Source organism: Electrophorus electricus, chromosome 13 (genome assembly GCF_041902795.1).
Source record: "Electrophorus electricus isolate QZ-2024a chromosome 13, ASM4190279v1, whole genome shotgun sequence".
NCBI lineage: Eukaryota > Metazoa > Chordata > Actinopteri > Gymnotiformes > Gymnotidae > Electrophorus > Electrophorus electricus.
This window is the reverse complement of record NC_137509.1, coordinates 9310001-9321811: the sequence shown is the minus strand read 5'-3', so window position 1 is coordinate 9321811 and position 11811 is coordinate 9310001. Positions and strand designations below refer to the sequence as shown.

The following is an 11811-nucleotide window of genomic DNA, read 5'->3' as shown; positions in this document are numbered from 1 at the left end:
ACATTGGTACATGCTCTAAATGTTGCGCAACCACCCCCCCCCCCCCCCCCGCCTCTCTGTATCTCTCTTTAAACCTGCCGCTCTTTGCTGTTAGAGTCAGGCTGCCTGTGATTGGTCGGCATGAATGGGGTTGAGTTTGTATTGCAAAATCAGAAGCATGGAAATGAAAGCTTGGAAAGAGAGCATAACCCTTCCGCTTGGACTCAGCACGGTGTGGCGTTCACTCACAGCAAAAGCTGATGCAACACACACAGAGCAAGACTTCCTCTGTGTGTAAGTGTGTGTCTGTGCGAAGTGTATGTCCTCTGTCTCTACAGTGACTTCACCTACAGGTCACACTCCCCTGGCTCTTCTCAAAGTGCTGGCTATCAGGATCAGAGCAACTCTTACCGCCTCATTCATTTGTTTACATCCTGAGAAGCACCTCTTTCTGTCTAGCTTCACCCTCAGAGGGACCAACAGACTTCAGGTGAGCATTCTGTGTGTGTGTGTGTGTGTGTGTGTGTGTGTGTGTGTGTGTGTGTGTGTGTGTGTGTGTGTGTGTGTGTGTGAGTATGTGTGCGGTTATGTTTCAGGACCAGTTTAGGCTGGAAGCATATTAAATTTATGTGATGGCATGTGAGATGTGGAACTTGGCATGTGTTGCTTTGAATTGTGAGTGAATATGTTTGTATTGATCATGGAGCTTTAGATCAGCAGGCTATCAGAGTTTGTTGTCTGTACTAGCGACGTGTTTGTTTGCATGACTTTAAGTCTGAACTTTTTAAGTTTGGTTTGTTATGGAGTTGATGTACCATGCCTCGAGGTGCTCTGTGTGTGTGTGTGTGCATGTGTGTCTGTGTCAGTATGTGTGTGTGTGTACCTGCATGCTGAATGTATGCATGCACGTTTGGGACCAGGACAGGCATGAGAACGTTTCATGTTTTTGTTTCCGTATAGTGTCTGTGTGTGTGTGTGCCTACGCATGGGAAGTCTGGACTTTCTGAACACTTAAAGACCTTTGACTCCATCTCGTTTGGCACATGAACTTTTGCAATGTGCATATATGGCACGCACAGACACGTATATAGGTGGCCGTTCATGAGTTATAGAACAAAGAACACCATTTTGTGATTAAAATTACTGACTGGAAGAAGAACTGTTAGTGATTCTCAGTGTCTGCGGTGTGATATTAAGAAAAAACAATAACAACTATGTACAGAGTTCAGAGCTCGCTCCTGATTAATCTTTACAAGACACAAGAGTTTCAAAAACAAAAACACTTTGTTGTCTCTGAACCCTCAGAACCCTTGGATAACCCGTGCCAAGCTGTGCCAGCCAATACAACAGCACGCTGCATCTGTGCTTGCTCTGCAGATACTTTCTTTACTCGCACGCCTATTCGGTGTATCAGATAGGGTCACATGGCCTGGCAGTACTGATGTGCTGGTTTATTAGTGTGGATTCTCAGTTTTATTTTGTAGTCTGTAAAGTTAATCTCTGTATTAATCCCAAGCTCTTTGAGCAGGCTTTATCATTATATATTTCTAAATGATGTGAAATCTTTATTTTTCAGTGATATAGTCATGGGCAGATATTTCTTTAGTGTGACCTCGCAAGTGTGTGACGGCGCAGAAGTCTCGTGACACGTTAAAGAGGCAATACCTGTTACAGTGGCTGTTCCTTTCACCTTGCTGGGGGGTTACTGCAACGGGAAAAACTAGTTGACTTAGTCATCTGAAGAATTAGGTTAATTTCAAGCAAGCAGTTCAAGCATTTTGAAAGAAGAGCTTCCCTTTAGCGTGCAAATTAGAATTGCTGACATATGCTACCAGTATCATCATTGTGGAGCGTCTTCCTTAAAAGCCACTGAGCCAATTGCACACCATCCACAGCTAATTTGACAGCTGTGTCCCAGCTGTGTCCATATTGACTTATGAGGCTAACGCTAACGTGTTAGCACTCTGTTGTCAACTCAACAAACTACAAACTGCCTGGGTGACTCCTGTGCGCCCTAATGGAGCCGTGTTTGCACCTGACGAGGACATAAGGTCCAGGTGTGCATTCGCGTGTCAGAGGAATGGACAAACAGTGAAGGGGTAGCAACTCAGACGGAAAGAGAGAGGACAGAGTGCAGACAGCAGGATAAGGTAAAATGGTGGGAGGTGGAGGGTTATTGCAGACTTCGGTGCTGGGGGTAGTTTTTAGCTTGTACCTCTGGGAGAGTGGGAGGGTAACGAAGTTAGAAGGTAGTCATTTTCCCCATTTGGAAAGAACAATTACTGTAGATAACAGGTCAATTGCCCTCCTGTTAGGAAAGGTTAGTCAGATATGTGTATTACTTCTTCCTATCGGGGAGCTTTTGCCCGTGAGGCTTATTAAATATAAAATTTACATATATAAATAGGCTTAAATGGTGTATGAGAGAACTCTCTCTTAGAGAATTCGTTATTTATGCACTTACTCAGCATCCCAGGTAGCCTAGGCAGTACTGTAGATTAGGCCACAAATCCTTAATATCTTGCTTAATCTGTGTATGAAAAACCTGTCCTCTAAGAATCAACATGATATACTTCAGGATTATATGGAAGCTTTATTTCCGAATATTGGGATCACTGCAGCCAGATACCCTGTGTACGTGAGTTTGGGAGTCCATGTTGACAGGTCTTGTTAAAGAAATGGTGTTTTCACAATCACCCTTTGAGCAAAAAGTTCAAAGTTCTGTTTGAAAGTCACAGACCTAGTAACTCAGTGACCCTTATACGGTTCCCAGTTATGAACTCTCTCTTCCAACAGTCTTGAGGACTGCTGAAATGATAGTGGGTAAGAGGGGGCAGAAGTGTATTTTTGGGTGATAATTTGATGGTAGTTCCAACATGTTCCCACATCAGAAGCACATGCAACCATAATAACCATAACAACACCAACTACATTCATCAGTGCCTCACTCTTTCCAAAGTCTGGTATGAGGCTTGTTTCTTTGTATCATATATTAATCAGCAGAATTGGTTAGCCCATGCAGGATAGGCCTGACTGTCTTAGAAACTGTCTTAGATTGTTAGAGTATGTGTGCACCTCTGTATTGATCAGTGATATTTTAGATGCATTATCACATATTTCTTTGGCCGCTGAGACGTGACTACTGTTGCCTAAGGCCTGGCTGAGATAAGGTGCTCAGATAAAGATAGGCTGGAGCCATTATTCACACACAAGCACACATCAGTCATACGCCATTCACCAATCGAGTTCACAGATAATGACGTAAACTGCTTGACGGGGGTGTGTAGGACAGATCGATTGTAGCAGCTGTGAAAGTGTGTGTGTGAGGCTGTGTTTACATTCCCCCAGTACATCTAGTGCATGCACTCTAACCCTTTTTCAAACTTTGGCACTAGAATTGCTTTAAAAAAATTATATGTTAGAAAAGACATTCTGACTCACACAGTGCAAAGACTAGCAATTCAACACCAGTGAGTAGAATGTGAATTAGAAACACTGAAAGCAGAACATCCAACCGGTAGATCACTTGGGTAATATAAGACCGTCTGGATATGTTAGCCAAAGATGGACATATTTAAATGTGCATATTATTTTCCTGTACAATATTCTTAAAGTTTAATGACACCTCTATGGCGTATCCTTGTGCAGGCTTCGAGTCCAACTGCAAGATACCTGCCCTTAGTCAAATTACATGCCATTAACTTGCAATTATAGACTACACCACAAGGTATCAATATATTTTAGAACTTATAAAGAGAAGGAAATGCGGACAGGAAATGGAACTCTGGCATCTCAGAACACAAAAATTCTTCTTTATTTAGGATTAACTTTCCTGGTGTATTTGTTGGGTTCTCTTGCCTGAAGGTAACATGCTAAAAGCTGTCTGGTCAACAGAGGAAAACCACTTGACATTCAGAGTCATAGCTGATGCACTACGCCAGCACCCTGTTTCATCTGGTTGGGTGACGCTGGCTGTTTGATCCTTTGGGCGTCTCTTACAGCAGCTGCTCCTGCTTATGTTTGCAAAATCTTCTTATGTTTGAAAACTAAAGGTTGGGAGGTATGACCGGTCTAATCACTACATCTCTGACACTGCTCAAGTAGTTATAAGATTTTAACACTTCACTTCTAACATTGCTCTTCAGTGTTTATGGATAATGTGAAGTGATAGCACAACATAAACCTACAACTTTTCAGTCGGCAGCACCATGTATTGTCATCCTGTCTCACAGTACAGAGGCGTCCCTTCTGTGGAGCATGGAACTGCACTGACTGGGGGACAATAAACAAGACGGGGTAGGGCTTGTTTTATATACTCTGCCCCTTCTTACACACATGGGCAGCTGTTTTAAAAAGTACTGAGGGCAAGAATATAGTTGGGTCTTTTCTGACAGGTCTCTGATGGAAAGCTAATATGATATGCTACATGACTGTGCCCAGACAAGTCTAGAGCTCCATCAGTCACATTAGGTGCTCGGCAGGAGCGAAGCCGGCACGCTCTGACAGGCTTTGAAATAGGCTGTGCGCGTACGTGCGTGTGTGCGTGTGCGCGCGCGTGTGTGTGTGTGGGAGACTTAGGAATTTTGCATTGTCACAACTACTCATCTGTCTGGGTTCAAATGACCAAATAAAGCCTGGGGAGGTGGGGTGGGGCGGGAGTTTCACATATTTGCATATTTGATTTGCTGGTTAGGTTGTATTAGTATCTATCTGGCCTGAGGCTTGCTTGGCTAATGTGTGTTCCCGTAGACAATCGCTACTAGATAGAAGCATTTATCCAGGTGAGTGAGTAATACGTTTACTCTGTTTACTCCTTTACTCTTTTGCTAGAGTAAAGGTCATTAATTAGTTAATTAGTGTTTCCTGTAAATTAAAACTAGGACGTTTTACTGTTGTTATACATTTTTATGTTCGGTAAAATGTTAAATTACTTTGAATTACATATGCAATTGATGGTGCATTTGTTTTGGAGAAGTGCAACGTTTTCATATTTTCTATGTTAGTGAAGAAAATCTCATTTTCTTTGTATATTGTAGTACTGCCTATGTCCATAAGGTGGCAGCACTAGCCCACAAAACTATCGTTACAGATTTGTGAGGCAATGAGGGACGTGACTGTGAACAGTCTAAAACAGTATGGAGGTAAACAGGAGAATATCGGAGCGCCTAACTGTTGTCATAAAATTTCAGTGGCTCATTGGTTCAGTCCTGAGAATTTATAGAAGTAATGTTGTCCAGGCCTGGGTCCATAGATTTTGAAGCGTGTCCATTCTCTCACATCATTTAGTTTTATCTTTCATTCTGTTTCTTATTCTGTCTTTATTGAAGGATGAATTCGAAGAAGACAATTTGTTATGACCAATCGCCTCATTTCTCTCTCTCTCTCTCTCTCTCTCTGTCTCTCTCTCTCCCTTCTTCCCTCCCCTCTCTCTCTCTCTCTCTCTCTCTCTCTCTATTTCTCTCCCTTCTTCCCTCCTCTCTCTCTCTCTCTCTCTCTCTCTCTCTCTCTCTCTCTCTCTCTCTCAGGATGTTACTGCTTTTAGGAGGGGTGAGGCATGGATTGGGCATGCTGGCCATCCAGAGGGCCTACCTACTCTCACGCTCTGCGCACACCTTGCCACAGGGCCTTGAGTATCGGCCAATCAAAAAGGTCATGGTAGCCAACAGAGGTAAGGCCATTGGTCACACCCGTCAGCGTGCCAGTCAGGTCTTTTCTCTTTAAGTGCTAGTAATCATGATCATGTCAAAGGGGCAGGACAATTCCTATTGCATTACCCCACGTTTTCCCCACCGTGCGCAGGCGAGATAGCGATCCGGGTGTTCCGGGCGTGCACGGAGCTCGGGATCCGGACGGTTGCCGTGTACTCGGAGCAGGACACGGGACAGATGCACAGGCAGAAGGCGGACGAGGCCTACCTCATCGGCAAGGGCCTGCCCCCTGTCGCTGCCTACCTTCACATCCCTGACATCATCAAAGTGGCCAAGGTCAGAGCGCTGCTCTGTGTGCAGGGGAGCGCTGCTCTGTCTGGAGACGTCCCGGGTGTCTGCCTGCTTTGTGCCCTTCTGCTTGTGCCCCATCCCAGTCTGTTTTCCTCCCTGCTTGTCCGTCTCGCTGCCTGTTATCCCATCTGCTTTGACTTTGTTTCTCTGCGTCTGTCTTGCTTTCGTGGGCCAAGCGTTCATAGCGGTGGCACGCTAAATCAGACCCGATCTTCACAGCACAGGGACGTGCCGGAGAAAAAGAGAAAAAGAGCAGATACGGAATTGAAAAATCCTCCTTTAGAGGTGCGGTCAGTGGAAAAGGGCGTGGTCTGTCCTCCAGATGGCATTTTCCTCCAGACGTGGCAGCCAAATTGGGCACTCAGTGGTCTCCCTCTCATTTATACTGTAGACAGCTCATCTGTCACACTGGGAGTGTAGCCATGACCATATCAATAACATGCCCACAGACACTCTTTCCCTCTCATATATACATACACATGCGCACGCACACACACACACACACACACACACACACACAAACACCAAGCACAAACTCTCCCTTCCCCCATAAACAGATTCTGGCATAAGAAATCCAGCCAGCAATTTTGTGTAAGAGCAGTGCAATAGGTACCTTCCTCCAGAGCCATCGTCATTAGCATGTGGAACACACAACAAGCCAGTAGAGAGCCTGCCCGCCATTACCTTCTGATTGGAAGTTTAATAAAATTCCTATTTGCTGTCCAACTCTCCAGTTGATCAGAGCCGACTGCCTCCACTTCCTCTCACGTTCTCTTTTTCTGTTTTCCGTTCCTGCGACCCTTCTATCTGTTCCTTCTTTTTTCTTTGCTTTTGGTCTGCTCCGTGTCCACATTCTGTCCCCTTCCTGGCCGTCGTCTGTCCGGTCCCTGTCCGGTTCCTTTATGCCGGTTTGTCAGTCCAGACGCCCCGTCTCTCTTTGGTAGGAGAATAACGTCGACGCCATCCATCCCGGTTACGGCTTCCTGTCGGAGCGCCATGACTTTGCGCAGGCCTGTGCTGAAGCAGGGGTGAGGTTCATCGGCCCGAGCCCAGAGGTGGTGCGCAAGATGGGCGACAAGGTGGAGGCTCGCGCTCTGGCCATCCAAGCTGGTACGGTGTCCCCCGAGCAGGCCCCCAACCTACTCCATCCTTTCTCCTTTCTTCTGCTCATCTCCTGGTAATCCACCTAACGGTGTGGCTGTTTTCATTTTGTATGCATGGGCATGTGAATGTGTGTGTGTGTGTAGGTGTTCCAGTGGTTCCGGGCACAGATTCACCCATCTCCTCTCTGCAGGAGGCCCGGGAGTTCGCCAGCACCTATGGCTTCCCCATCATTTTCAAAGCTGCATATGGTGGAGGCGGGCGTGGAATGCGGGTGGTTAGGGAGTATGAGGTGTGTGTGTGTTCGTGTGTATGGAAATGTGATGACCTGAAAAACATGCTCAGAATATGAGGATATCATTCTAAACTGTTTGTCAAATAATGAGACATAATCTAAGTTCTCATTGCCTAATGATTTTGTAATTCATAACAGGTGTGTGCACAGATTATGTAACAATGTTAACATCATTATATCAATATTTAAATTATACTAACATGAGTATAAGCAAGAATATGATTGTATTATACATATTGTGCTGTTTTGTTTTGTTTGTTTTTTTCATTTTTAAGTTTCTGTCCACACAGACACTTTACATTACACTTTACATTGCACACGCAGTAGTTTGATAGTGGGATCTTGTGTTTTAAAAAAAACACTTGAGATTATGCTGTACAGTAATGTGTGTAGCAGTGTGTGTGTGTGTGTGTGTGTGTGTGTGTGTGTGTGTGTGTGTGTGTGTGTGTGTGTGTGTGTGCGTTTATATATGATCTATGTGTGTTTGCACCTCTGTGTCTCTGTATGAGCTGTAAATTTCAGTTTGTGGGTGTGTAATGCAGATGGCTTATCCTTTTGGGTTTGTTTGGTCATGTTGATGATTGCATTTGCAGGAGTTAGAGGAGAATTATCAGAGAGCATTCTCAGAAGCCCTAGCAGCCTTTGGAAATGGTGCTCTGTTCGTGGAGAAGTTCATCGAGAAACCACGGCACATTGAAGTGCAGATTCTAGGTGCGTTCAGGTGGATGCGTGTTTATGTATGTCTGTGTGTGTGTGTGTTCCTCTTACTATGATTTGTTATCTTGTCTCTCGTGTTTTCCAGCCCTCATGCTGGAGAATTTTCACTCATTAGGCGTGATTTGCTCCTCTGGTTTTGTGCGCTTAGTCGATATGATACAGCTGAAGTAAGCATTGCTTGTTAAGAAAGAATAAAAGCGTGTCAATGAAAGGCGTGCAAAAGAAATAAACCAACTGGCTCAGTTTAAGCTACTCTTCCTGCATCCTAATATCTTGTGACCAGGGTGAGATATCTGTGTACCAATTAATCCAGACCTGAGAAAATAACAGTATACCTGGAGAAGAGAAACGCTGTCCGTGTAACATTCACGTGTTTGTAAACACACTCACGCTGGGTGTCTCTGTCTTTCGCTCCCGCTTTCTCAGGTGATAAGTACGGAAATGTCATTCATTTGTATGAGAGAGACTGCTCCATTCAGAGGCGGCACCAGAAGGTAGTGGAGATTGCCCCTGCTGCACAGCTTCACCCTCATCTCCGAGACAGGCTCACCTCTGACTCAGTCAGCCTGGCAAAGAAGGTACACGCCTGCGCACACGCCCACGTACGCACGCCGTGTAGTTCCCACCTGCTGTCCGAGGCCGGAGCCCGGTAGCTTGCATGCCGTGTGAGAGTGAGGATGGGCTTGTGCCACTGTGGCCTGCTGCGTTTTCCCTGTACAGACTGAGATGAAGTCCCGGGGTCTTAGTTATCGCTTGCTGCTAAACACTGCTGAAGGCAGATGGGAGGAATCGCTGATTTATGAACTCCAGCAGCACCGTCGTCATCATCATCATCATCATCATCATCTAGGTCTCTTTCTCTGACTTTCTCTCTCTCTCCCTCCCTCTCTGTCAGTCTCTTCCTACCACTCACATTCTCTCCATCTCCTCTTTCCTCCCTTTCTCTCGCTGCCTTTTTTTTTTCTATTTAGCTCCCCCTTTCTCGCCGTCGCTCCCCCTTTCTCGCCGTCGCGCCCCCTTTCTCGCCGTCGCTCCCCCTTTCTCGCCGTCGCTCCCCCTTTCTCGCCGTCGCTCCCCCTTTCTCGCCGTCGCTCCATCTCTTTCTCCCTCTTCAGTGGCCCCGTTCTCCCGCAAACTGTGCTTTGACATCTTACTTTGTAAACCTACGAAAATGGGTTGTGGTTTCCATTCTTTTGACCTCGCTGTTTTCTTTATATTGTGGGATTTTATAAAAAAGATTTGAGATGCAGGTAAGGCGGGGGGGGGGGGGCTGAGAGTGACAAATGGCTTTTCTGTGTGAGCGTGTGAGTGCGTACGCACCTACGTGCACGTGTTTGTGACGCTGCTCGGCTGTGTAATTTGTAGCACAGGGAAATGTCTTGTTTTGCAAATGTAATAAGATATTATTCCTCATCCTGGAATCACATGTTTGAATCCTCATACACTCTCTAGCTCAGTTATTTTGTGAAGCCTAATTCAATGTTTTCTTAACAACTGTGAAGTCTTGTAGTGGCTTAAAATGGCTTTTCTCCCCAGTGACTGCTGGGTTTTGCAGGTCTGCAATAATATCTCTAGCTTAGTTCTGCTGTACAATATTTCACTTGCTTATGAAGAACAATGCAGTTAGTACTACATTAACCTGAAACAATAATGTTAAGAGGTTTAAAGTCTTATGTCGGGTGTCATAATGTCCCTGTGGATGAAGGATTTGAGAGGGTGAGGAAATTGACATTTAGCTGCTCAGGAGGGCAAATTGAAGGGAAAATCCCTCCTGCTGCATCCTGGGAAAATCTTCTCTTTTTAGGGATTAACCTGTTGATCTGTGTGCCCCGTCAAAACTGCTGCCACACACATACAAACACACACACACACACACACACACACTTGTAATCACTGTGAGGTGAGTCCATCTCAGAGATCTGTAATCCCACTGTCACAGACTGCTAACACTCAGTAATGTCCAGAAGTGTGTCTAAATCTCTCTCTCTGTCTGTGTGTGTGTGTGTGTGTGTGTGTGTGTGTGTGTGTGTGTGTGTGTGTGTGTGTGAGCATAGTTTGCTTGTTTTCTCCACAATCACCGTTACCAATTCCCATCTGCTAGTAAAGTCTGAGCTGTCAGCTTTGATAAGTCATTCTCTCATATGAGACTGAAATTTGTATGTGTCGTCCTTTAAACTAACATTAGTGATGTTGACAGGCACGGAGTGGTGTGGGGGTTGGGGATGATGGGAAGGATGGAGGGGCAGGGGAAAAGACAGGATGGATATATTTTTCCATTTTTATCCGTTGATGAAACTTGGCAAGATGACGGTTTAACATGTTGACAGGGAACCGTCAGACTGCAGTGCGACTTTTTTGCCAGCAGGTGGCGGTACCGACGTCGATGACCCTACCGTCATCTGGTCGGGAACTTGAAGTATTTATTAAAATGTGTCGAAAATGTTATCGGGTGTGTCCCAACGGCCATCCCTTCACTGTAAACTAGAATACATATAGGGATAAACGTTAAATGGTTTGACATCCCTTCATTGTAAACTAGAATACATACAGGGATAAACGTTTAATGATGAGCGAAGATCACTCCTCCCGCATTAGTAGCTAACAGCGCAAATCATTAGTCTCTTCAGGCCGGATATCTAGGCCCATCCCGCCCTAATTCTTTTGCCTTATTCTCAACACTCCATCGTCATTTTTCTTCATTATCTGGTGTGTACAGGAATGTTTTAGCGGCAGTTATCTCGTGTGCCAGTCAGTGGCGAAAGCTGAGCGATAGCCGCATCACGCACGTTGTATCCTCTCGCCCCTGCCATGACGTCGGACTACGTGACCTTGACCACCGTGCAGGAATAATGACGCTTCCCTACGTCATTGCTCTGATACCTGTGGTTGAAGAGAAGGTGTAAGTGCACGAGTGTGTGTGTGTGTGTGTGTGTGTGTGTGTGTGTGTGCGCCACATGAGAGAAATTCAAATTGTGACAAATTTCAGGAAATATCATTGGAGCATAACAAATAATACACTATTAAATCTACATATTTTCAGAATCTGTGTGTATTTTGTGTTCGTCAGTAAATAGAACAATATTTAAAATCAGTTTACAACATTTTAACAGAATATTTGTACTTCAGCTGGCAAATTAACCAAATTTAAAACAATTAACTAAGCTGAAAATGATTCTGATACTATATTATGCACCATGTCGCTATGTTGTGTGCATACCCAAGCACTTTTGTTTGTGCAAGCTTTTTTGTTTATAACCTGTCCGTGAGGCTTAATGAAAACTTCTACACCCAATGCCACAATGGTAAGGGGCGTAATGAGGAGTTAATGAACATGCGTGAAACCTTAGAATAGCTTTAATGAAACTGTATGTGCTACAATACGAAGACTTTGTGCAGCCATAGCGGTAGCATGGTGGCGTGCGTGCGTGCGTGCGAGCCCTGTGGTCACTGGACTACGTGCTGAGAGTGACTTCAATCATCGCCATGGATGAGCGGCAACAGGAGCTGTAGTGTGGATCAGTGGAAAGATGGATAGATGGGTGGATGGATGGATGAACGGATGGCGGTAAAGGGAGGAAGGGAACTGCAGGGAGGGGTGGGAGACGGCGAGAGAGAATGGGTTGTTAGAGGAAGAGTGGGAAGAGGAGAGATTTTTCAGAGGATCAGGTGCAACTGAGGGAGAGAGGAGAGGGAGATAATAAGGAATTCAAATATGTTACA

General features: G+C 45.1%; 1 protein-coding gene across 4 annotated transcripts in view; it reads left to right on the top strand.

Moving 5' to 3' along the window:
* Window positions 1-202: 202 nt before the first annotated feature.
* pcxb (pyruvate carboxylase b) overlaps window positions 203-11811 on the top strand; it is a 136104-nt gene continuing 124495 nt past the window's right edge. Inside the window, exons 1-7 of one of the 4 annotated variants that reach the window (XM_035519670.2) lie at window positions 203-469; window positions 5505-5647; window positions 5779-5963; window positions 6923-7088; window positions 7226-7371; window positions 7968-8085; window positions 8518-8669. In XM_035519670.2, the coding sequence (XP_035375563.1) occupies window positions 5506-5647; window positions 5779-5963; window positions 6923-7088; window positions 7226-7371; window positions 7968-8085; window positions 8518-8669 (909 nt within the window). In that variant the 5' untranslated portion in view covers window positions 203-469; window position 5505. Of the gene's footprint in view, window positions 470-1977; window positions 2130-4254; window positions 4276-4727; window positions 4761-5504; window positions 5648-5778; window positions 5964-6922; window positions 7089-7225; window positions 7372-7967; window positions 8086-8517; window positions 8670-11811 lie in introns of those variants that run through there. The other 3 variants (XM_035519671.2, XM_081694981.1, XM_081694980.1) reach the window with 3 other exon arrangements.